At 43.8% G+C, this 25,880-nt stretch overlaps 2 protein-coding genes across 3 annotated transcripts; both read left to right on the forward strand.

The window, feature by feature from the left end:
* Positions 1–478: 478 nt before the first annotated feature.
* On the forward strand, positions 479–4,918 carry LOC131084716 (serum amyloid A protein-like). 2 transcript variants are annotated; one of them, XM_058026388.1, is made up of 4 exons: positions 479–3,400; positions 3,717–3,855; positions 4,159–4,297; positions 4,714–4,871. In XM_058026388.1, the coding sequence occupies exons 2-4, from the start codon at positions 3,738–3,740 to the stop codon at positions 4,853–4,855; spliced, it is 399 nt and encodes a 132-aa protein (XP_057882371.1). In that variant the 5' UTR covers positions 479–3,400; positions 3,717–3,737; the 3' UTR covers positions 4,856–4,871. The 2 variants fall into 2 exon arrangements, with proteins under 2 accessions (XP_057882371.1, XP_057882372.1); XM_058026389.1 differs by having other exon boundaries at positions 479–3,855; positions 4,714–4,918.
* A 300-nt stretch (positions 4,919–5,218) lies between these two features.
* Positions 5,219–14,978, forward strand: SAAL1 (serum amyloid A like 1). The gene is made up of 12 exons (XM_058026163.1): positions 5,219–5,356; positions 5,626–5,739; positions 6,722–6,805; positions 8,365–8,444; positions 8,819–8,878; positions 9,136–9,251; positions 10,329–10,512; positions 10,768–10,850; positions 10,994–11,182; positions 11,989–12,185; positions 12,702–12,794; positions 13,382–14,978. The coding sequence occupies exons 1-12, from the start codon at positions 5,240–5,242 to the stop codon at positions 13,472–13,474; spliced, it is 1,410 nt and encodes a 469-aa protein (XP_057882146.1). The 5' UTR covers positions 5,219–5,239; the 3' UTR covers positions 13,475–14,978.
* Positions 14,979–25,880: the final 10,902 nt, after the last annotated feature.

The following is a 25,880-nucleotide window of genomic DNA, read 5'->3' on the forward strand; positions in this document are numbered from 1 at the left end:
TAAAAAAAAAATCATGTCGGAAGGGTCATACAGATAACATAATGGGAAGTGCGTGATCAGATTTTGTGTCTAAAGTGAGCTTGTGTTTATCATTTCAACTAACTTGGCTGTCAATAAAGAGTGAGAATGTGCTCTCTGAAGAAGAATTGGAAAATTAATGTTTCCTATTCTGGCTGAGTTTGTTTTCATCTCATGGGTAGGGGAAGGGACTGAAACGAGAAGGTCTTCTGTTCAGAAATGACTGAAACAGAAGCTGCCTCAGTTGCACAGAGCAAGGCTCCTGTCAGCCAGCTGAGCACATCGCTGACAGCTCAGCCAGCCTCTTGGGGAAGATGAGCTGCAGCTCAGCTTTGGCTTTTGTGGGTGACTGGTGGTGGGAGAGACCCTTGAGAAGCAGAGATGAATAAAGGGGGCTTAGCCTAGAGCAGCTTTAAATAGAAACTGCTGCTGGTATTTTCTTTTTATGAAAGAAAAAAGTATCATCATTATTTCACTATTAGAAACCTATGGGTAAATCAATTTTACTTCAGATAAATACCTGCATTTTCAATCTGCTTCTTGAAAGGAGACAAGTTTCCAGTCATTCTCCATGTCTATAAGCCCAAAGTCACTGGTAGTGTATATTCAATACTTGGCAAAATTCTTGAAATGAATTATTGCACGTGTAAGCATAAAAAAGGTACTGTTCTTTCCCAGATTAAGAAATATCTGCAGATAAATGTGCCTGAGCTGGGAATTCACCTCATCCCCTTTCTCAGATTGCAAAATTGTGGAATGTTTGAGGAACATAGTTTGCATTCATAAATATTTACAGTTACAGGGCAACCAGCATGGGGTTGCTTTTTATCTTAACTGCATCAGAATGTACAGACCAAGACATGGTCTCCAGGCCCCCTCAGTGTGTTGTTCCCCAGTGTGCACGTGCTGCCAGTGTTTCTTGCTAGGCAGGAGGAAATGCTCTGTTCAACCCTCCTCCACGCTTCACCTCTCTGTGTTGTGAAAGCAGCAGTGTTGGCTGCAGCTCATTTCTGTCAGCCAAGGGTCATGACCTGGAGTGCAGGCCAAGGAGATATGGTGTCACATTCATATTTTCTGAAAAATCCCTTTGCCCAGGAGTTTCTCCTGGGAAGATGAGAAGCCTCAGAGAAAAAGGAAAATAAATTCTTACCTCATTTGTTTCTCCCGTGTTGTGGTCACATGTGGAATGTGTTTGGAGATTGTTTATCCAACTGGTGATGGCTTCATTGGTTTCATGTGGATTGTTTTGACTTACTGGTCAATTATGGTCAAGCTGTGTCAAGGCTCTTGAAAGAGTCACGAGTTTTCATTATTATCTTTTCAGCCTTCTGTAAATATCCTTTCTCTATTCTTTAGTATAGTTTAGTATTCTTTAATATAATATAGTATCATAAAATAATAAATTAGCCTCTGAGAACATGGAGTCAGATTCACCATTCCTTCCTGCCATGGGGCACCATGCAAATACAATAATTTGGGAAAGCAGGGCTCAGGCTGTTCCCTGCTGGAGCCCCAAGCTGCAGCTTTATCTCAGCTCCAGCATTGTTGTCACTACTGCTGTCCTCCTTGCTGGACACCAGGGGATGCACTCTGAGATGTCCTAAAGTATCCCTCTAGCACCTGCCTTCTTGCAATTGTCCTCATGTTTTGCAGAAATGCATTTTTTGTCCTCATTGTCCTTCGTGTTGTGCAGAAATGTTGGTTTGGAGAGAACGTGAAACAGTGTAAGACTCAAAATATCCTCTACAGTCCAGAGTGTGTGAGCTCTTGTAGGGAAGGGGTTCCTTGGGTCAGTTTTGAAGGCAATGCTTTGCTCCAAGTCCCTGGGCAAAGTGCCACATGCCTGTACCCCAACTTACAGGAGTCATTTTCCTTGTTTTGTAAAAATCGAAAAGGTGATGGCCGGGACTATCTGCAGCCAGCGGAGAAGGACTTGAGCTGCTGTGTACTGCAAGGGTGCAGGTCATCAGGCTGTGAGCTGGGTTGTAGCAAAACACAGCACTCCAGTCCCTGCAGTGGCTAAGCTGTTACACTGTGAAGTATCAGCTTCAGGAGGACAAAAATCTTTGTCCTTGTGCTTAGGGTTTAGATTCTTGTTGCAAATTGTTCCATTCTGAGATACATCATGCTACAGAGTATCTGTCCTGCTCCAGGTTATGGAAAATGTCTCCGCTCCCCTTAAGTTAATTTTTTTTGTCTGAAGTCCAGTGACACCCAAGAACAGTTACTACTGACACTTTATTAACTTTATTGCACCTCTTTCAACTCCTGCCTGTGCCCTGCAGCTCCAGGAGCAAATTGTTCCCTGTAGCAGAGTTGTGTGTGGGGCAGCTGCCCTTCACTCTTCAGAGGGGCACCTGAAGGGCTCTCCTGGACTCACCAAATCATGTACAAGGCCACACAATGGAGACACCTCCTGCACGCTCACTTGAGTGCAACTGCACTCGGCCCTGGAGTTTTCTGCAGAGGAAAGGGTTGTGTCAAGCTGTTAACCAAGGGGAGTGAGCAGGCTTTAAGCAGGGAGAGCACAGTGGGTACTTAAACAGTGAACCATGCCAATAGGGCCAGACAGTTGATTTAAAGTCTAGCAGAATTGTGGCTGTATGGATCTGAATTAAGTAAAATGTTTACTGCTGTGTCCAAAATTTTCCACCTGAGCCCCATGGAGCTGCTGTTGCAGCAAGGTAGCTGGAGACCCTCAAGAGGTGCCTGTAAGAGCAAGCCAAGGCAAAAGGAACCATTCAGAGCCCCTCGATGGTCTGTGTGTCTGTGCTGTCTTAGATCAGCAGGGATGTAGGTGTATATGCTTTGCTTTGCAATGGAGTTAAGAGCAGCACTTCACATTTTCCATTTCATTCACTCTGGAATTCATCTGGCAATCGCAGCACACATGGGAATTTCACTTAGCAGTTTATGCAGCCCTTCTGGTAACATTCCTTGTGCACAGACACAGACCCGGCCTCGTGCTGCAATGTGCAGACAATCAGGCACCTTCTCCTCCCTGCTCTGTTCAGTCCAAGATCCAAACAAAAGCATCACCCTTAAGATACCAGTAACACTTGAAGCACATGGAACTCTTCAGCCTTTAAGGCAGTTTATCAGTCTGGTTGTTATGAGAAGCAAATAGTCCCAAGGACAGCTGAAGAAATGCCATAAAAGAAGTACCTCTAAAAGATTGCGTAACAGGAGCTGTGGATTTTCAGTAAGGACAAGTTTCCAGTAATGATTTCTGTGTTGAAAGTTCTGGTGGGGATTTCCCAGCCGTGGGTATCCTTTCCAGTTTCCTCTTTTGAGGGGTTTGAATTTGCTTATAAATACCCTCTTTGAGTCTGAGAGCACACGAGACCATCTCCAGCTCCTTTGACTTTGCTGTTCTGCAGTGGTGAGTGACATTCTGAATTTGTGAGCTGTGTGCAGTGTTATGAGCTAGTGTTTTGGGAGTAGAACCAATGCTTTAGCATGTGGGGCTTCTTTGTACTCATGACAGGAGCAGCAGGAAGTGCTAAAATGCTGGTTTCTCTTGTGCACCTGCTTTTGTTGTGGAGCTTGTGGTTGCACAGAGGGCACCACTCCTTGCAGGGGGAGAAGGGTGTCCTGGGTGAGCCCTCAGCACTGAGGCAGCAGCCCAGACAGAGCTGGGGGTGTGGTGGGTTCTCAGTGGTGCTCCAGAACTGCTCATCTCTCTCACTGTCTCCCAGCTCCCTGCTTGGCCAGGAACCATGAGGCTCTGGGTCTGCATCGCGTTGCTCGCCGTTGTCCTGTGTGTGAGTGCTGAGAGACCAAGGATAGTCCGAGGAATAGTCCAGGCTGGAAAATTTGCCCGGGATGCAGTGGGAGGTAAGCTGCTGTAACCAGGGGCCCTTTCCTCGGGAACCCCTCCCCAAGCACAGGCTACCAGCAGTCCGTGCTGCAGCCCTCAGAGCTGGGAAATCCTCAGCTCCACGTTAGACCCCTCGGTTTCTGCTGCTGGACAAGGGCCTCGATCAGCCCCACAGGTGCTTTCTGTGCGAAGGTGATGTGGGGCAGTGCCTTACTCTGTTACTGCTCCTTGGGGTTCAGCTCCTGGCTGAGGTGGTACCAAACTATTTCTGGTGTGACTTTTTCAAGTTAACATGGTTTCTGTTTCTCTGCCTTCTTTAGGGGCACGGGATATGTACAGAGCATACAGGGACATGCGTGAGGCGAATTACAAAGGTGCTGACAAGTATTTCCATGCCCGTGGGAATTATGATGCTGCCCGGAGAGGACCTGGTGGTGCTTGGGCAGCGAAAGTGATCAGGTAATGGAATGTGCTTGGCTTGTTAACAGTGAGTTATTAGGGATCCAGGCATTCCAGCTGCAGTGAGGTCCTTTCAGACTTGTATTCAGCTTAGTACCTAGAAGGACAGTAGAGGGGAGGGGAAGAATTTCCCATCTGGGGTCTCTGTAGGAATGGTGCCACATGAGCATGAGCCTTTCTTCTTGTCGGCCCAAGAAGGCAGATTGCTCTCTCTGCATTTCTGATAAGGAACTTTCCTTCATTGCTGGTTCATTTACCGACATAACAGACATAGATTCCACCGTGGGCTCTCAGACAAAGGCCGAGCATGTGCTTGCATCTCACCCTGAGAAGCCTTACGGAAACCACGAGTGAGGGAACCCACACAAGGCTGAGTTAGATGCAGAGTGTTCAGGTGCCTTTTCTCCTCCCCACAGCGACGCCCGGGAGGGCTGGCAGAGCCGCGTGAGCGGCAGAGGCGCCGAGGACACCCGGCAGGACCAGGAGGCGAACAGATGGGGCCGGAGGGGCGGGGACCCGAACCGCTACCGGCCCAAGGGGCTGCCCAGCAAGTACTAGCGCTGTACTCCGCTCCTGCTACACCTCGCTTTGTACTGCACAATAAAGGAATCCTCCTGAAAACTGTTCCCTTCTCTGCGAGCGTCCATCCTCCCGGGGCGCGGGACTGCGGGGGCGGCCGTGTTGGTGTCGGGGCATCACGGGGGCTGCCAAAGGGACCCCCTTGGGACCCTCGGGGTGCCGCTCCCCGCCGAGGGAAGGTCCTGAGCGGGTGGGTCCCGGTGCGATCCCAGCACGATGCCGGCACGGTCCCGGTGCGATCCCGGTACAGGCCCGGGCGCGGGAGGCGGCAGCGGCCGCCGGTGGGTAGGGGGCGCTGTGGGGCCGCGGGCGCCGCTCCGGCCGCGCCGCCGCCTCGCTGCCCCGCACGGCTGTGGGGCCACCATGGACCGCAATCCGTCGCCGCCGTGCAGCGATGCGGAGGAGGAGGAGGGGGACGCGGTGGGCAACACGGTGTACAGCAAGCACTGGCTCTTCAGCGTCCTCACCCGCCTCATCGAGGTGCGCGGCCGCCGGGAGGGAGCGGGCGGCGGACCCCGCGTCGGTCAGCGCCGGGCGGGCGCGACGCGATCGCTGCTAGGGCCGGAGGGGACGCCGGGGACCAGCCGGGACAAACCCGGGGACAGCTGGGATTCACGGGGCACAAATCCGGGGGCCGGGGTGGGAACATAGTGGGAAAACACCGGGCGGGGACACAGCGGGGAGCCAGCGGCTCCCGGGTGGCGCCGTGGGTTCAGCCGGGTCGTTCCTTCCCGCCCCGCTTGTCCCAGGTCATCGCCCCCGCGGAGCCGGACCCCGGCGCCAGCCCCGAGGGAGCCCGGACGGAGCTGGACGAGGAGATGGAGAATGACATCTGCAAGGTGTGGGACATGTCGATGGACGAGGTAGGAGCCTTGTGCGGCACCTCGGGCCCGTCTGCCCCGAGTGTCCCGTCAGAATGGTGCTGGCAGCGGGAGAAGGCAGGGGATCAGCCAGCTCGCTCGTTCTGGAGCTGCTGCCCACGCCCGGGTGTGGGGCAGGACAGCTGGGCTGGGGCGGCACCGAGCAGCCTCACCTCGGAGCTGCCCTGGGGAGAGGAGCGGGGCAGGACAGCAGCTGGAATTAACTGGGGTGCACAGCCTGTGCCTTCAGCACTTGGATTATGGGGATAGTACTGGTGCCATCTCTGAGCAGGCATATTTTCCTCTAGTAATTGTCATACGTCCTGATGGTAAGCATAGCTTTCTCTGATAGATAAACAGCCTTTCAAAGTTTAGCTGCAGACTTGCAGTGGCAGTGTAACACTTAGTATATTTCCCAACACTCTCAAATGCTGGAACAGATTCTTGAGATATATATATGTTAGTTTAAGTATTATTTTATTCCCTATCTTGTTACTCAGATTTTTTAAAGTAAACACGGAACATGGGTCTTGTACTCCCAAACATAAAAATAATTTTGTGTTTTAATGTGCTAAAATGAGGAAGAGATTTCTTCTTGTGTGTTCCAGTCAAGTGCTAATGGCAGTCCTTCACTTGCTTCTTTTTTATATGTCATGGTGATGTCATGCCTTAAAACATGATATTTACTGAATTCTGGTTGAGTGTCTGTTTCTGTTGAGATAGGGAGCAATTTGCATTTTCTTGCAAATGTGACTTTTTGGCTCATTCCACAGCAAATCACTGGCATACTGAACCACCAGAGGGGCTTGCTGGCCTTCTCTCATTGAAAAACAAGGATTATTGGTATTAACTGTTGGCAAATAACAAATTCCTTGTAGTGAGTTTGTCATCTCTTTGATCCAGTCCTTGTGCTGTGGGAGCATGTTTGATTTTGCATTTGGAAATTGCAGAGGTCCATTTACTTCTCCATTCACTTTCTCCACAGGATGTTGCTTTATTCCTTCAGGAGTTCAATGCCCCTGATATATTCATGGGAGTGTTTGCCAAGTCCAAATGCCCTCGGCTAACTGTAAGTATGGACTGCCCAAAAGCTCTCCTGTGTCAATAGCAATAGTAGATAGCTCTGTACATGCATTTGCATTTATCTCTCTTCTCCCATTGCACGTGTAATGTATGAGGAGAACCAGGAGAAAACGTAAAATCAAATTGTAAAATGCTTTTTCACTCTGTTTTTAACATGCTCTAATCAGTAAGAATTTTGGTGGCGCTGGAGCTGGTACCTGTCTGCTCACACATCCTCATCTAGATACACTGATGAAGGACTGAGTTTATCAAACAGTTATAAGACCTTTTATAAAACCTGCAGTCTGGCCTTTTTTTGCCTTTTCACTTGTTTCATGATTACTGAACAGAGATGGCCATGAATTTGTTTAGTCAGACCTGCAGAAGTGTGGCTGGAGGCCAGGTGCCCACCAAAGCTGCTCTGTCACTCCCCTCCTCAGCTGGACAGGGGAGAGAAAATACAACAAAAGGCTCATGGATCAAGATCAGGGCAGGGAGAGATCACTCACCAGTTGCTGTGATTTGTCATGGGCAAGACAGACTCCACTTGGGGAAAATAATTTATTACTGATCAAATCAGAACAAGATAATGAGAAATAAAAAAAATTACAGAATGTAATCTTTGGAATTATTAAGACGCCAATACTTTAATTTTTTTTAATTTTCCAGTTGTTTTGATGTCACTGATTTCCAACTTGTGCTATACAGTGCACTGCAAGCCTCAAAATAGGATTTTCAAAGGTATTCAGTGTTGATGTAAATCCTCTTTCTCAGAAGTTACCAGATGCTTTACTCCAGGAGATCAGTAGAGACAAATGGAGCTTTGAAAGTTTAGTACTTTGTCTTTGGAAAGTAGAACCCCAATCTGCAAGTGAGTGCAAGTTGGCTGTCACAGCTACTGTCATGAAACAGAGTTTGCTGGAGTGCCTGCTGAACTTTAGTGGAGGTTATGGCATGTTCACAATTAAGAAGACAACCTTAGTGGAAAGAGTTGATTCGTGACTTTAAATTGCTGCAAACTGACTCATTTTGTTTTAGCACCAGTCACCTGCAGGTGTTTCACAGCTCTTATGGTCCTCCTTACACAAGTGTGCATCCTCTTAGTGATTACCTTGGCATGAATATCCTAATGGGATGCACTACTTTGGGGCTTGTTGTTTCTTTTATTTTATTTTAGATCTCTTTAATCAGAAAATGGGCTTTGCTGGAAGCTTGTATTAATGTCCCTTTCTTTTGTGAGCAAGTGAATATCATGAGGGTCAGGTTTTGCTGATATTTTTGTTTTAGGATTCCTTTTTGCTTTAATAACAGGGCTCTCAAATCAGCTTCAAAACAGTATACAAAGAATATGCAAGCAGAGCTGATTTCAAGATACATTTGCTTTTATGGAGCACCTAAATATCTGCATAGAACCTGAGTGTATTTTAGGCTAGTCTGATAAAACAGAAAAATTTGTATGGAATCTGTGGAAAAATTTGTATTTTCTCTCTTGCTTTTGTCTTATGGCTCTGGAAGTGACATTGTGGGCTTGCAGTTGTCTCATTACACTGTGTTTTGACTTTCCAGGAAATCTGTGTGGGAATATTAGGGAATATGGCCTGTTTCCAGGACATCTGCATGTCCATTAGCAAAGATGAGAATCTTGGGTAAGTGTCTGTGTGCTTTGTACATGAACAGGTACTGCTTGTCTGGACTCACAATCAGGAAATTCATGTTGGAGAAGGATCTAAGCTTGCCTGCCCAGCCTCATCTTCATTCATAACTTTTGGCTGGCCATGTTTGTGTGGGAAGTGCTCAGGAAAGGAAGAAAGGACACAGACCACTATTTTGGGGGATTTTTAATCACCAGTTAGTTTTCAAGTTTAGTGGTCTTGAGGCACTGGAAGTGCATGCACAGTTAGGAAAAGCTGGCATAAATCTCAGAACATGGCTGCAGTTATGAAATTAATATTTTTATACCTTTTTAAAAATAAAGATGAATTTTATTAACTTTTTTTCCCTCTGTATTTTCTCCTTAAAGCCAAGTGTTACTGCAGCGTTTGTGTGATTCAGACTCCCCAACCCTTCTGGAAACAAGCAGGTAGGACATCTCAGGAATTAATGCATCATTACTGTAGTTCTGCTGTGCTCTGAGGCCTGGGGAGAAAACTGACAAGTGGGCTCACTATTTTATTATCCTCTCATCCTTTCCTTTTATTGTTTCTGCATTTTTGTGGAATCACTTTGCTGAGTTAGATTCCTGTTTCTCTTTCCACTGTCATTATTTTGGATTTACACTGGTACAGCTAAAAGGAGTGAACTGGTTTCTAATGTATTAAATGTGGAATTCTTGCCTAGGTTGTTGTTAACTTGCCTCTCCCAGCCTGAGGTGGCCAATGTCTGGGTGGAGAGGATCCGAGAAAACCCCTCTGTGTACGACTGTGTTTGCTTCATCATGTCCAGCTCTACAAATGGTAAGGTGCCAGAACAAGCTGGGATTTAGTGGGTGTTTGCAGAAGATTTCAAATACAAATTTCAAATAGAAGTATTTTCAGTTGGGTTAATTTCTTTAAAATAAAGGAAACCTTGTGAGCTTAAAGGACACCAAAACCAACTCACCCCTTCATTTGCAGGTTTATACATATATAAAAAACCAAGCAGAAAAGCACTCATAGAGGAAGAAGAAAGCTCTGGGGGGGGATAAAAATATGTTTAAATTGAAGAAATTATTATTTTCCACAATAAAAGAAAATAAATAGTCCTCATTCAGGGATATACATGTGTCATTTTTGAACCTTGAAACAAGACCTCATTTAGTTTGTTTTTTTCAAGTCAGATATGGATTTTCTCTTTTTAAAGCTACTGAATCTGTCGAATGTGAACTGCAGGAACAGTTCAGTTACCCTGGCAGCTGAATACTGTGCAGGCTTTGGGTATGCAGAGAGTGCTACACAAATCTCTCTTAGCACTAATTTGGCAAAAACCACACCAGCCATCTAAAAATGGAAATATTTTCAATAGCATTTATGTTTAACATCCAACTCAGCTGTAACACTAGTTGTCATTTGTCAAGAATCCTAATAATACAGCTTTTTCAATTTTTTAATACATTTTTTAATGCCAATTCTCAGAAATCCTACTCCATCCAATTGAAATAACAGACCTGTGTAAGTAAAATGCAGATTGGCAGGTGGATGATTAGCATAAAACTGCATATCTAGGACCAAATATTGAGAAGTTTTACTTCAGAAGCAGAAGTTAGGACTTTTCAGGAGCATAGCATCTCTTTGCAGAATAAAGTTACTGCTTCACATGTGGCATGACAAGGTAGAAGCTGTCAGTGGGCTTTCTCTACGTAGCCAACTCTTTACCTGGTCTATGCCGCATAAAGGAATTAAACACAGCAACCAGTAGTAGGTCCCAAAGGAAGTGAATTTATTTCAGTCCTGAATTTACTCCAAATACTTGCATATACTAGCATTTTGTGAGCTAAGTTCTGCTCTTCATTTTTAGTCTTGTTGAAATAAAAAATAACATTCTCTCTTGTGCAGTTGAATTGCTGGTGAAAGTGGGTGAAGTGGTGGACAAGCTCTTTGATCTGGATGAAGAGCTGATGTTAAACTGGATCAAGAGTGGCACCTGTCGCTCTGTGGGACCCTCTGTAGATGATTCTCCTGAAGAACTTCCAGACTTTAAGATTGTGCCTTGTATACTTGAAGCAGCCAAGCAAGTCAGGTATGGGAGATTTCTTTTTGGTTTCATGGCGGGGGAGATTCCTTATAACCTTGTAGGGCCTGTGCCCAAACATCTTGCTTTTAGTGGCACAGTTTGACAAATCACTGGGATATGTTTTCCTGGACTTATGATTTGATATTTGTTTGCAAAGAGAATGGCAGTGGCTGTTGATGGGCTTCTCTGTGACCAAAACACAGAACATAATCTCAGCAAGCAGCACTTTAATTTGTCTTTTTTGATGTTTGTTCTGTGTAGATCAGATAACCCAGAAGGATTGGATGTTTATATGCATATCCTGCAGCTCCTGACCACAGTGGATGAGGGAATCCAGGCTATTGGTAAGAACCTGGAATTGCTGTGTGTGAGGGGACCAAGAGGGGCCATAACTCCTGGATCACCATGTATTTATTGGGGAGAACAGGAATTCAGTACCTGGAATAAATTTGTTGTGTTGGTGGGTTCTCTTTCTTTCTTTCTCAAGTGCAGGCTCCTGACGGAGGAAAAGAGACTTGGAGTTTGCTTTATGAGCTTGTTTGCCAGGAGCTTTGCCAGCCAGATGACCCACCCATCATTGTGCAGGAGCAGAAGACTGTGCTGGCCTCTATTTTGTCTGTGCTGTCTGCTATGTTTGCTTCACAGACAGAGCAGGAGTACACCAGGATGACGAAAAGCAAGTCATACTTTTTTCTGTTTTTTTTATTTTTTTTATTTAATACTCACAGTTGGCTTTATGTGGGTGTGGAAGGTGGTTCAATTCAGTGACATTGCATACAGTAAGACTCTTCCCTCGTTACTCAGAATCACAGCTAGCCCAAAGTTCAGTTACCAGGTGGGCTATAAATTCTAAGGAGTTACAGTACCAGAATCTACAGATTCTGCTCAGTCTCACTGCAAACAAGTGAAATTTTCAGAATTTATTTTTGCTAAAATACAGTAATACATTATTACATTGTTATTTTATACATCATATGTACAACATATATTTTTATGTAGTAATTTTTTTTAAATAGGGGGAGATTCTGCACTTACTTAAATCCCTCTATAATTTCTTACTTTTCAATCCATGGAAAAATCTTTAGAATTAAAAGCCTGTCTTGAGAATGTGAGTCTGGGTCACCTGCAGCAGAAAGATGCTGTGCAGTTTGGTTTGTCAGGTAGGATTATCTGGATGCAAATTTACATACTGCCCTCACTGAGTACTACTAAAGAGAGTTTCCTTCTCATGTTCCTTACACTGGCATATAGTTTTTATAGATACAGGTCAGCTTGCAGGAAAAATAATTTGGGTTTTCTACTACATTTCCACTTGCTTCTTTAAAACTGTCTTTGAGTAACAAAACACAACACTGTCAGATTATACATCCCTATAGCTTTTGTGTAAAAATCTGATGGTGTGTTTCAAAACTCTAATGCCTTGAAAGGATGGACAACAATTTTCAGTGTTAAAGTTCACTGTTCTTGTTATTTTGTGTTAAGATATGCCACTGATTGGGAGCTTGATTCGTATTTTACAATACATGGAGGGCTGTGGGAAGAGAGCTGTTGAGAACTCCAAGGAATCTGAGCAAGAGGAGACTGGAAGGACTGATGTAAATGAGGAAGATTTCCATTTAAAAATTTTGAAGGATATTTGCTGTGAATTGCTTTCCAATATGCTTCAAGAACTAAACAAGGTAGGAATAAACAAAATTGTAGTAGGGATTTCTGCAGGGTAATTAAGAAAAAAGTATTTCATATTAATGTGGGCATTTTTCTGTGCAAGTGCAGTTGCTTACTGGGAATTCATTTGAGAATCAACCAGAAGTAGCAACATGTGTGGGAGATGGGAGGAACACAGGTTTTCTGAGGTGTGTGCCAAGATTCTGTATGATAAATTCTGTAGATATATGCTGCCCTTTCTTTTGAATGAAAGTCAGTTTATTTAAGAAAAGGAAATACTGTCAATATATAATCTCACCTTCTCAGCTGGACCCTTTTAATTGTGGAAGCATTCAGGTTAAGAGACTTGTGATGTGTGAGTTTCACACCTTTTGGCATCAGCTGTCTCTGGCTTTCTCTGAGAACTGTAAATTCTGGTTGTTTTACCCATTTGTAAGAACAAAGCACATTCTGTAGATGCTGTGCACAGTTTTGAGTTTGTTCTTCCAACAACTGTTCATGACATGCTGGTTGCATTTCTGATTTTCCAGGAGAATACCTTGGAAGGACTGCACCAGGGACACCTGAATGAACAGACATGTTCCTGTGCTTTTCAGAACCTCTTACCTCTGTATTCTGCTTCGGTGAGTATGGGGCAAGGTCTGTGACACAGCTGAAAAAGTGCTCCTGGGTGGCAGTGTCTCTCCAAATCTGATACACAAACAGGACAGAATTGCTCAGGCACAGGTTAAACACCATCTAGTGCCAGACAGTGTTACCCCCTCTGTCTGTTCTGCCTCACTTCAGCCAGAGCTTTGCTGAGATCTTCAGCTGATGCCAGGGCCAAACTGTGCTGATGTGAATGGATGTCTGAAAATTTATCCTAGCTGAAAAGTTGTCCTGTATGTTTTTATAAAGGAATTATTCTAAGTATTTTCCATAGGGAGCCTTTCTCTGGGTGATAAAAGTTTTTGTGTTTCTTTTAAACAAGAAAATAAGGGTTTGAGGAAAGTGGTACCATTTCAAAATATAGATCAACTGGAATTGTGAGGTTTAGGAGGGAGGTAGCTACTGTGGGGCATTTTCCATCATTCAGTGGCTGCTGCTGGCTGCTCTTATTGGGAAGGTAAAGAAGTAGAAAGAGCCCCTGTGCCAGTATAAGAATTCTGTGTTCCATGCAAGTTGGTTTTGGTTTTTATTTTTTCCCCTTGTGTGTGTGTTTTATTTCCAGGTGGAGAGTTTCCTTGAAGTCCTGCGTGAGGCTGATCAGACCCTTGCTGACAATCTAGAAAAACGTTTCCCAAGCCTGAAGGTTCACACCTAAGAATGTACATGAAATATTTTCCTTCTTTGGAATGAGGATTTTTGACTGTTTCATTACAGCATTTCAGGAATCAAGTTTTCAGTAAATGCAGGAGAATGAGTCAACCTCTTTACCAGCAGGTGGCTTTTAAGAAATGTTCTGGGTAGCCCTGATTAACCTAGGGTTAACCTGGTCTGCAAGGGGAAAGAAATGACTGTGAATCACTTCTGCATCTTCCATCCTGTTTGCTCTGGTAATGAGAGACTGTTGATTTCTACTTGCTCTCCTGCAGAGTAGTTTTATTTGAATTACTCTCAATTCTGTGCTTTTCAACTGAAGTTGAAACAGCAAAATGAATGAAATGCACTGAGTAGTTCTTTAACATGGTGCTGGTTACTTTCAAGTTGCTGTTGGCAAAAGGAAGTTTGCTCAATAGAAATCCCCCTCAAGCATCTGATAAAAAAAGTTAAATTATTTGGGAATTTTTTTAGATCATATCAATACCTTGAGCAGGTACTGTAACAGATAGGTTTCATTCTGCTCCTTTGAAATCTTCACACTATTACTGCAGCTCTGAGCTGTGGTGTCTCAGTGCTGTGCAGTTAAAGGATTTGAGAATATTGTTACCAATGGTCTGTGCTGCAGCTTCCAGCCATTGCAGGTAACTGCCCACAATTCAGAGTTGCAGGGCAGCTTTGGATTCAATCCCTGGTGTACCTGCAGACCTGTGGGGTTTTTTCAGCAGTCTGTGCTTCAGTGTAGGAGTGTAACGTATCAGTTCTTTCCTTCTTGATCTGTTGTATGAATTATCTCAGAATGGCATGAGAAATGCCATGTTTTCCATGGGGGAGGTTAGGGTGTTAGGTCACTTGCAGGAAATTCAGTGTACAATCTCCTAAAACTCCCATTTTAATTATATGATGTTTTGAGTGCATTGCATTTTTAGATGCTGTGTCTGCAGGCAATGGACCTGACATGTCCCGAGTCTGAAGAGACGGCACAGCAGCACATCAACCTCACTGTTTCTGTAAACGAGAGTGGAAAACAACTGGCCTTTATTAAGTTTGAGATGTAAAAGCAGATGGGAACCAGAGCATAGAGAATAACTGAGTCACATACACACATTCCCTGGCTCTCCAGGTTTTACAGACTTTAGTGTTGTGCTGGGCCATGTTGTGTTACCAGAGTTACCTGGACATGTGGTAAAATACAGTATGTGTATATGTATATATAACCTTTCCATCCCAGCCTCCAGTTTTCAAAACCAGTGCAATTCAGTCATCCCCCTGCCAGCAGCATCTTTGTTGTCAACAGGGAATTTGGAATTGCAAATACCTGACTTGTGTTGCCAAAAAGAATTGCCATGGTTTATATCAATTTTTGTATGCTATGTTTGTTGGAGAAATCTGGTGACTGTGAATCAGATGACACCATTTTTCATACTACTTTGACAGTTTTGGGATATTTTCTTAAACCTACAGATTTGTAATAAAGCTTCTTTTTTTATAAAAAAAAAACCAAACCTGTATGCTTTCCTTCATTCTAGTGTCAATTAAATTTGTTTTCTGAGCCACTGGAAATGTCTGTTACTCTTAAGTGTGTCAGTTGTAAAAAGAAAATCCAACCTCTTCATAATGTCTGTGTGCTGTAAAAAGTTTTCCTTCATTGAATATTTATTTTAACTCTTGCTTTTTTGCATAGTCATTTTTATGGTCTGGAAGTTAATGTGTGTCTCATCCCATAAACATTTTTTGAGCTTAGTTTGTCCCCAGCTGTATCATAAGTGTCTTCCACCATAGTGAAGAATTATTTCTGGTGTGCATCTCCTGGAATTTGTGGTAGTTGAAATTCTGCAGCAGCCATGTAATGTAATGTAGAAAAAAAAAGCTTAGAAAAGATCTGTTGTTTTATTTTGTTCCTCCTCCTTTTCAATACACCAATATCCAGTGTTGGCTGATGAGCTTTAAGTGATATTGATATCTGGTGCCTGTCATGAGACAGAAAAAATTACGGATGTCATGTGGGAACCCAGGTGGGTCCCATCCTCCTGCTCACCTGCAACAGAAGGAGCTGCAGGCATGGTCAGCCAGCCTTGCTTCAGCAGAATGGTAACTCAGGTATGCTGGGAATTTTTATATTTTATTTTTATTTTATCCTTGATGGCCAGGGTGGATTGGAGACTGGGATTCCCCCTTTGCCCACCCCTGTGCGGTGAGTGCGGCGCTGCCTTGGGAGTGAGGCTGGTGCCAGGGTGGATGAAGGGAACTGTGCCGTTTGCGGGGCTCAGAGAGGGAAGAAATTATTTGTGGGGGTAGGTGGAGGATGTGTTTGGAGCTGGTGCACGTGTTTCATCATGCTGCCAGCAGGGACCTCCCTTGGCCTGTGCTAAATCAGCAGCAGGTGTTTGGGGTTTTGGTGGGGTTGGGCTTTTAGCAGCATGTGTTTGGGGTTTTGGTGGGGTTGGGCTTTTCCTGGGGAGGGGCAGGGAGGTGTTTGGGTTTTGAATTTGGTTTTTTTTAAAATTCCCTCTCCTAGACCTGTTTTGACACCCACTGACAAGGCTGAGCTCTCTAGGCCAGTTGATTCAGAATGGCTATCTGTCTGTCTACAAGCACCTTTCTTCCAGACCAAAGATCTGATTAACTCCAGAACATCCTCCTTTGGGCAGAAATGAGAAGTACTTGTTGATGCTCTGTGCAGAGCTCTGAACAAAAGTGGGTACCTGAAGCATTGAACTAATACAGCAGGAGTTCAATCCTGCTTGGACAGAGCTGGATGTGACTTGTGGCATAAGAGCAGTCATAGAAAATTGAGGCAGAAGGCAGACTGGAAGGCCTTATTTGAATTAGTCTTAATAGATCCATATAATAATTTTATTCAAAGATAGGATTCTAACATTCTGTTGACTCAACTTTTATGCACATGTGGTATCTTATCCCACATTGTAACTTTTTTCTGGTGAGACAAAGCACCACAAAACCAAAGAAATTTGGGATGTGGGAAAAAAACCAGTGGCATTGGAATGCTTTATCTGCTCCTTTGGTAGTGCAAGGAGGTGGTTACTGATATCCTAATGCTTGCCCAATATTCATGACGCAGATTTGTTCTTTCTCCATGAAACATAAAAGCTCTTTTCCATGCTTCTCCATATCCATGTCACTCTGCTCGCCTAATTTTCTGTCACTACTATTTTAGTTCATATTTTTTCTAAATGCTGTGGTGAGTCCTTTGTAAGCTGAAACTGCTCTGTTAAAAACATCTGTCGCTGAAACTAAGCTGCATCCAAAAGAGATAATAAGATAAAATCTTTATTTCTAAGTGAAGTATCTTCATAGTTTATTATATTGGCATTAAAAGGTACAGAGGTGTTACTGCAGTTTTGTTTGCCTGGAAAATCTGTGTTCTTTCTCACTTATTTTGGCTGCTACAGGGAGTTACAAAACCAGCAGTCTTTCTTTTATTTTTTACCAAAAAATTGGCAAATTTTTTTCCTAGAGCAGAATATTTTAGCAGCTCCCTAATGTATCTTTTATTTCCCCCTCAAAATTAATTGTCCTTTTTCAGTGCTTGCTTTGCTGGCGATGATGATGAAATTCACGTGCTCTGCCAAAGTCAGTGAGGAAGGAAGAACCTGCTGCACCTGGGGCAAGGACCAGTCTGCTGTGCTGTTACACAACCTCCCATAAGCCCTTCATGTGAAGGCAAGCCCGGGCAGCCTCGTGCCTCAGCCCTGCAGTGAGTGAAGCCCCTCAGTCAGAGCCAACGGGGCGTGAGCTGAGGGAACCTGACATCACCAGCACGGCAAAACAAACCAGGTTATTGCCAACAGCTGTCCACTGAGGTTTGCAATGGAGAATGCTGCTCCTGCACCTCCTTTTGTTCCCATCCCTGATTCACTTCTGCAAAAAGAAGCAGGTTTTATAATGCAAGGAGGTGACATCTAAGATGGGTAAGAAAATGGGTTTGCTTCTGAGTTGTTACTGTGGAGAAAATGAATGAACACAGGGAAAACCCAGTGGGGCTCAATTTGTCTTTCTCCCAGGTCATTGCATGTGAGCTGCAGGTCTTAGTGATGGCTCAGTAAAGTCTGAGAGCTGAATTTCATACAAAGGCTACTATGAAAGAGCTCACAAAGAAAAGGTAACAGTGGTAGGAGGCTGTGAAGAGAAGACAGTAGTAGTAGAGGAAGAAAAAAGATTAAGAGATACTGGAGAAAGAAGGCAAATAGGGAAAAGCCTGGAAGAGTCCTGACAAAGAGGATAAATAATGTGTGGTGTTGAAGGAGAAGGGTATCAGTAATTATGTTAGCATTCTAGATCTGTCCAGGTGGAATAGCTGGTGTGCAGTCACCTATCGGAAGTCTTAGCACTGATTACATTTTCTGTTTTCAAACCTGAATTTCCTTTGCAGTTTCTCCTGATCTTATGGAAATGAGACAAGCTTAAGGTGAACATGAGGTCTTAAAAGCCACAGCAGGTGGGCTATTGGGTATTGCTGGATTTTTTAAATTTCTTTTTTTAATTCACTAACTCTCCCCCCATGTTTTTTGCTGGCCAGGTGAGGCATCGGGGAGCCAAATCATGATGGAGGTGAGGCAGTCAGGTGTTGCAAGCCCTTGTTTGGCATGGATCTTGACATGACAGAGGCAATTTGTGAAAGCAGGGTCCTGCAGGGTTGGTGCTTGCAGCCTGCAGCCTGCTCCTGGCACAGGCACAGTGACTGCCTGCATCTTTGTGCCCATGGTAACTTAAGTCCCATGTTGACACTTCCCCAATTTATGTCCCTTCATCCAGTTTCCAAGGAAATCTTAGAAAAGCAAATGCACCTTGGTATTCTGTGTTGCAATAGTGGCAGTTATTTATTCTGTGCTTCAGGTTATGCAAACTTCATTTTAATTTTGCAGTGAGTTTGTATCAATATTATTTCTCTTGTCATGTATATAATTTTTGGTGACAGCTCTGTTTAAAGAAGATGTAACTTTAACAAGCCATCTGTTAACCTTACATAGAAAGGAAATGCTTTTGTCAATTATTCCAATGAAATCAGAAAAATAATTTCCTGGCCTCCAGTAGCAGACCAGTCTCCCTATCTTCTGTCAATAGGAGGATATTGAAACATGCAGGAAATACATGCACACTTTTATCCTGCCCTGCAATACAGCCACAGTGCTGCATTATAATTAGCCAGTGATGTCAGAAGGTTTCATTTTCCATGAAGACTTCTTTGTAGTGCACAAACTCTTTCATTCAACATCAGGGAGTTTCCTCATTAGTCAGGTGGGAAGGCTGGACACAGAAACCATGGGTAGATATTTTGAGTTTATGCCAGCCTGATTAGTAAAGATTTTGATTTAATAAGTTAAGAAAGTAGAAAAGAGGGGCAAACACTTCAGATTAGGTGGGAATGAAAAAACCTGCAAAATGACTCCATTTTGTCATTTAGGATGAAGTCATAACAATGGCTGAAAGGAAGGAAGAGCAGTAGTGGACAGAAAAGACTGGAATAATAGGGAAGAGAAAAACGAATGGAGAAAACATGGAAGAGCAAGGGAGCAGTCTGGTTTTGTGAGGTTAGTAGATAGAAGACATTTCTGAGTAGACAAAAAGAAACACAGGAATCTGCCTATGAGCTGACAAATGGTGTAGGTCCAAGGAAAGTCTTTGAGAGAGATAAGTGTGTAGTGTGAGCTGCTCTTGTGGGAGAGTCCCAAGCCCAAATGAAGGGAAGATTTGTCCATTTCCTTCTTCCCTTATTGGAAAGGTTCTCAGAACTTTTAAAAGAAGATGGGAGATAGATGCAAAATATAGTGGCATTGAGCTGCTCTAGAGAGGGTTTGGTACAGGCCAATTCCTGCACAGTCCATGTGCTTATGGACACAAGCAAGAGCAGTCAGGGGTAACCCTGTGAGACAAACTTCTTGCAGCTTCCTTGCTTCTCCAGCCTTTCTGGACAGCAGAGCAGGGGGGTGAGGACAGCATCCAGCAGTGTGTCTGTGCACAAGTGCTTTTGAGCCCACCCTGCTCGCTTCCCTCTTGTCCAGCACTCAGTGAGAAACGTAAAGGTCAGAAGCAGATCTTTTATTGCAGCTTTATCAGTAACTTTAACCAACAGATCTGGAGTCAACCCCCACAATGCAAGTATTGAAAATAGCCACAGTGCTACTCCACAGCTGTCAGCTTTTGCATTAGAAGAGCTCTTGATGCTGCAGTGTCACCTAGGAGGCAGACATTTCTTGTCCACAGTGTGAAGGCTGAGGGTGCTTTGTTGGAAGAACCTGCTGAATGTGACACTGCATGATGTGATTGCTCACACAGGGTAAAGGAAATGCTGTCATGATTTAATTAATCAGTTCTGATCTGCTGATCCCTGAGTTTACTTAGACTTGAAAGAAGTAAATATAATTAGATTAAACAAAGGTCTTTCCTTCCCGCACATGCTCTGGGCCCTTTTGCGTCTTCTGTGAGATAACAAAAAGCTTATGAATAACAGGCACAGAGGTCTTTGTTGTTGTTGTTGACTTAATGCAGAAGGCTGGCAGGAGGAATATTATGCACAGGTGCAGTATGCATGACATCAGAAGAAGATGACACATGGGTGCTTGAAATGAGTTTTTTAAAATTTGATTTCCAGTGTTAGGTTGCAAAAGGATAGAAACATCAAGGTTTCAGTGTTGCCTGTTGCAGGTCAGGTAATTTTGACAAAAAGTGGTAATGTTTGATTGAAACCTTATCAAAACAGAGGAAAGAGGTAGAAGAGGTTAGAATTCAGCTCTTGGTTTCCCAAAGGCTTTTTGTGTGTAACTGCCTAAAGCTGTGCAAGCCCTGGATACCTCAGTGTGATTCCACAGCAGGTCTGGATGGTTTTCCACCAGCCAGAGGTGGTTCCTGTGCAGTTTTACTGAGTGCCTTTGAGAGCACACTCACAACTTTACAGTGGCTTCTTTGGCCACAGACATTGTGTAAAACATGTCCTTGTCCAGTTGTGGGCTTCCTGCCTCCCCTCGCACGGAGCTGTTTCTGCCAGCAGCTGAGACCTGCCCTCTCCAAGCACCACAACTTCGTTCCTGGTCTTGTGTCTGTGCTGGAGAGGTTTGTGGAGGGAGATGTGGCTTGGGGAAGGCAGTTCCCTTCTATTCTACTGCATGTACTCATGTCATGTGTTTGTCATTCACAAGTGACCCAGCATGTGGCTGTGCAGATGCCATTTATGGTGTGCTATGCTAAATTTACCAGAAAATCCCTGATAACTCCATTTACCATATGGTTTTTCAGGTGAATTTGCCCCTATCTTTTGGTAAGTTAATTCTAGACTGTATTTTTCTAAATTGTTTCTACGAATGGGGTAAGAGAAAGTGAATGGGGTGAAGAAGCCTAATAAAAATGACAAATACCCAATCTATTTAACCCCCTTTGCTCTCTGGAGTAATTTTCAAAAAAAATCAAGGTCAACATTGATTAACACAAATTGTTCTTGACTAAAATCAGATTTTAAAATAAGCAAATATTTTGTCCACATAGTTTGCCAGATATTAAAGATTAGTTTGACTCATCCAGAATGAATCTTTTTCCCATCTTTTTTTTTTCTTTCTAAAAATTGGTACTGAATTTTCCAATCCGTAACTTTTCCATTTAGTCCCTACTAGCATGTGAATAGGTGAAAAGAATTGTGACTAGATGGGAGGCACAGTGACAGTTCACTAAATATATTGTAAATTGCACTGAGCTCTGCTTGCACCTCTTTGACAAATCCTCATTAGCCTGTTTTGGTTTACAGTTGCACCCTCTTGTCAGTTGTAAGTCTGCTCACATTTTACCACCCTAATCTTTTATCCATGATCCTGGTTACTATTTAGCTAATGCTTTCAACCTTAAATAAGCTTATAATGTTTATTTCTCTGAAATAAAATTTTGTACCTCGTGTCCCTAGAAGCAAAGCTCTCTAATCAGGCAGATGAGACTCATTAGTGTTACATTTCAAGGAGCCTTACTTTGATCCAAATTAATTAATTTTGCCCCAATACAGAATTGTCCTAACTATAATGGGAACTAAAATCTAATAAGATAAAAGAAATTCAGAGGGGAAAAAATATCTGTCATGAGAACACAGCAAGATGAACAGCTTTTGCCAGTCTCGAAAATGATGATGTGTTTCACAGCTCTGAGGCTGGACATTTTACAATTGCCAGTGTATTTAAAGTTGCTGCTGTGAATTGATGGGTTTACATTGCTGGTTTCCATCCCTGGAGCAAAAAGTGACTGTGATTTAATTTATGTTGTTCATGCTGGTCAATGGCCAGTGTCTAGACCAGAGGCTGCCCTCTGTCATCTGTTTCCTGTGTGGTTTCAGGACTTCAGTGAATGGGGGTGTCTGAAATCTGTGAACAGAGAATGGTCCATCCTCTGAGCTCACGGTGTGAAACCCTGAGGGCTGGAATTTAACAGACTGGCTGGGAATGAGCAGCCTGACCATGGCCTCTGTTTCAGAATGGCTGATCATCTTCAGCACGGGGTGAAACACACCAAAAACCTACTGGAACAGGCAAACCCAGTGTCTTCTGGCATTGTTTGGGCCTTGGAGTCATCCCTTGATTTCTCTTGGCTTGGCTTGTTCAGGGTGTGTGAAACTCATGGCATACATTCAGCAAATCTAACATTGGATACACTTCCTAAACAAATGTGAGTATGGCAGAGGCTGGTTTCTGGCCCAAGCCTGTGGTGAGGCTGTCAGAAGTACCTGGAGAGCTTTTGTTCTCTTTCCTGAGTGGATCAAAGTCTGCTGAATCGCTTTCTGAGCTCTGCTTACTCATATCATTAGTGAGTACAAAGCTTTCCCCTTTGTTCACTTCTCCACCTCACTCTGAATACACAATATGCTGCTGTTCTACTAATTAGGCCAACAGGCTGAGGTTAACAAACACTCTGTGACTGCTCTTATCAGCAGCCTTATTTATGCATTTGACTATTTTGCTTTGTGTTCGTCTGTGATGTGAAAGCACTGGATAATTCCTGAGGTTTTGTAGTGATAATGTGGCAGAAATAATGGTACCAGGGTGGTTCCTCAATGAATGGAGTCCACTTATACCATAACTTGTGCCTAAGGGATGGAGAAGTATCAGGACCTGGTCAGAAGTAATCCCTGAATGCCATAAGGGGCTGTTTTCAGTGATGGTGGCTGAGGCTGCCTTAAGCTCTGGCACACTCTCCTCTTTTTGGTTTTGTCTTTCATTTTCAGGTTGGGCATCTTGCACCTGTGCCTGGTGCCAGAGCCATCAGCACTGAGAAGCTTCTCAGCCTCCCCACCCTTGCCAGGCTCTGGAGCTGGGGCCAGGGTGGTGCAGGGCAGAGCTGTGACCTGGCTCAGCCTGTGAGAAACCAGCTGGGAGCCTCCCCTTCAGCCCTGCAGAGCAGAGCAGTATCTGCAAGGCTCCACGGAATATTCCCTTGTCCTCTCCAGGCTGCACTGCATTTCCAGGCAGCAGGTAGATCTGTTTGTTGAGCTTTTCCACTTGGTTTTCCCCATCTCTGTTTGATGGTTCTGGCTGGACTGAATGCTGTTTGCTCTAGTAACACAGGGAATCTCTGCTGGCTGGTTTGGGACCATGTTTAACTTGAGGTGACTTGACCAACCCCAACAGATAAGGAAATAAAAGGAAGTTGTAATTGGCACTTCTGTACCCAGTAACTCCAGAGTAATTGGAGCAAAGAGCTCTTTCAGGGCTTTGGTTCCCAGCTAGATATTCCCAAATAATCAAACTTTGGTTTGAAATGTAGCTGATTGATATTAATTTTGTGATATTATTTTCCCCAGAGAAAACAAATCAGAGCCTGGTTTGTCCATTGTCCCAGCAGCATCTAAACTAACCTTTTGTAAGGAGTTTACAAAGGTGCTGTCAGGAAAAACTACACCTTATTTGCCCAGAGCAGCAAATAGCTCATGTCACTTGTGATTTCATTTAGCTTTTATGAAATGAAAAATATTTCCTGCCTCAGATGAAAAGGCTAATATTGCTTCTTTAAACAGTCCAAAGCAAATATACAAACAGTGCATGGTCTGTTGGCTGGCTGTGCTTCAGCAGGTTTACACAGCAGCTCTGGCTTTTCAAAATAAGTGTGCTTGAAGGCTGTTGATATTACAGCTGGCTGAGACACGATGAGAGGGTAATTTACCTCATTGGTTCTTGCACTTTTCATTGGAAAAAGATATTTATAAATGTTTTAAATACTTGCATAATTGAAATCTCCCTTTTCCTTTTGTCGCATATTAACTGGTTATGAATGAAATGCTTTATTGATCAACAACTATTCAGTGGCATGAATTGTTAACTGCTTGCTAAGCCACCCTCATGGGGATGTGGTGCCCTTCTCAGGGACTGAGCCATCCAGGCATTTCTCTGAGGCTGCTCTGAGCTCAGGCTGTGGCTCTGTCACAGCCTCATGCTGGTAAAAGGCTGGGGGAATTGCTTTGGAAAGTGTTTGCTGGCAGAACTGTGGTTTGTAGAAGAAGGGAGAAAATGGAAGAATTTTCTGTAGAAAGACTTCAAGATTTCAGATCCATACATTTCTTTGAAAATTTGAAGAGCTTTGGATTTGGAGCTTTTTGACTCCTTGCATTTAGGTAAATGCCACGATGACAGGTTACCTCATTTAGGTGAGAGAAGTCAAAAGTTTAGAGAATGTAGGTTAGAAAGTTATTGGAAGTGAATGCTGTTGCTTGGGTGTTGTGACAATAAATGCTTTATAATTATTAAAAATCAGTAGAAAAAAACAAGCCAGACTTTCAGACCAGCAGTTTTTTGGGCATCAATATAAAAGGACATTGAAAAAATTAAATCAGAATATGAGGAAGATCTGTAAAACTTATACTGCAAAGCAAACTGTGCAGAGGCCTGCATGATGCTCATCTTCACTTTTCCCTGTGTACTTCCACAGTGCTTGTCTAAGTGCCATGAGTTTCTTAAGGCATAACTTGTCTGCAGCAGTTAATTAACAGAAAGGCAGAGGGCTGTGATTAGAATTTTCAGTTGTGTGCTCTGAAGAAAGTAATTATGATTAGAGCAGACTTGGTACTAAATCGTATTAAGCCTATTTTGTTCAGGGAGTTACCACTCCATACCTTTTTCTGGAAAAGTTTCAAGTGGCCCCTTTGCCTCAGACAAATGGTCCTGCTTGGAAAGGCAGATGCCTGGGCCAAATAAAGTCCAGGGGGGTTTATACCTCAGAAGTTATGTTGTGAAATTGCTTTATTGGAGATTACAGCACTTTCTCCAATCACATAGGGAGATCAGGTAATTCCCACTGATAACCTTGGTGGGATTGAGAAGACTTTAGGGCTGACTGATTCTCTCCATCACCCTTGTGGCATTCAGGTAGATAATCTTATATTTCAGCAGAAGATTAATATCCTTACAGAATGTTCTCAACCTGCTTTTCCATGTTCTTGCCTGACCAGTTCAACAAAATCATCCTCTGACTCTGCCCCAGATTGGAACCCCTGTACTACATTGATTTTTCTTTTTTTCCACCTTTATTTTCCCCTCCCAGACCAGCTTCCTCAGAGTGTTGGTAAACACAAGATTTGTGTCATGTCTGCAAAGATGTGCCATGTAAGTTGAGTCCCTACATATTTGACTCACAGAGAACAAACTTTCACAGAGTGGGAGGAAGAGGAGAGGCAGGGCAGAAGGTTTAGGTTGTTGTGTTTCAGAGGGCAAAAAGGGTCCCTTTACTGTGTGGCTTTCTAGGGAGGGGGAGATCTGGAGATGTGACAGCTTGGTTTAATACTTCTCAGCCTAAAAATCTCCAGAGCAAATCTACAAATGTGTATTCCCAAGTGTCAGAACACTGCTTGATTGCAAACTCTGCTGTCAAGTTTCTGCTTAGAAGAACAAAACAGAAACTCTCTGAAAGCTAGAGCAGAGTCACCTCTGAGCTAGCAGATGGGAAGGAGGAATAGATTCGTGGTCTCTTCTGGAGATGCTTGATGTTCCTGGAGCTACTCCAGCAAAGGACTGAGAAAAGTGCAATGACTTCAGTCTGACACCATCCTGTCACTTGGATCTGAGTGAGGAGAGTTCATTTAATGAGGAATTAGGGGGGGGAAGGTAAGCAAAGCCACTCTGGCAGCCTTCATGTGCCCTGGTTGCTCTGTGCCAGTGAGAGAGGTTTTGTGGCAGCTGCACATGGCAAAGCCCTGTCCTGCAAAACATGATCAGCTTGAGCCCCTTTTGAGCAGGGTCAGACCTGTGCTCCATCCTCAGGTGCTGATTATCTGTCTGGAGGGCTTTGTGTGCATGAGAGGCTCTATGTGAGAAATCTCCTGCAGGCTTTAGAGAAAAATCAGTCACTGTATTGCCTTATCTCCTGTGCCGTAAGGGGAGGTTTCTCTCCCCATGGTTTTGATGCCCCAGTTGTCCTTCAGAGTTCCTTCC

The sequence above is a fragment of the Melospiza georgiana genome, chromosome 6 (genome assembly GCF_028018845.1).
Source record: "Melospiza georgiana isolate bMelGeo1 chromosome 6, bMelGeo1.pri, whole genome shotgun sequence".
NCBI lineage: Eukaryota > Metazoa > Chordata > Aves > Passeriformes > Passerellidae > Melospiza > Melospiza georgiana.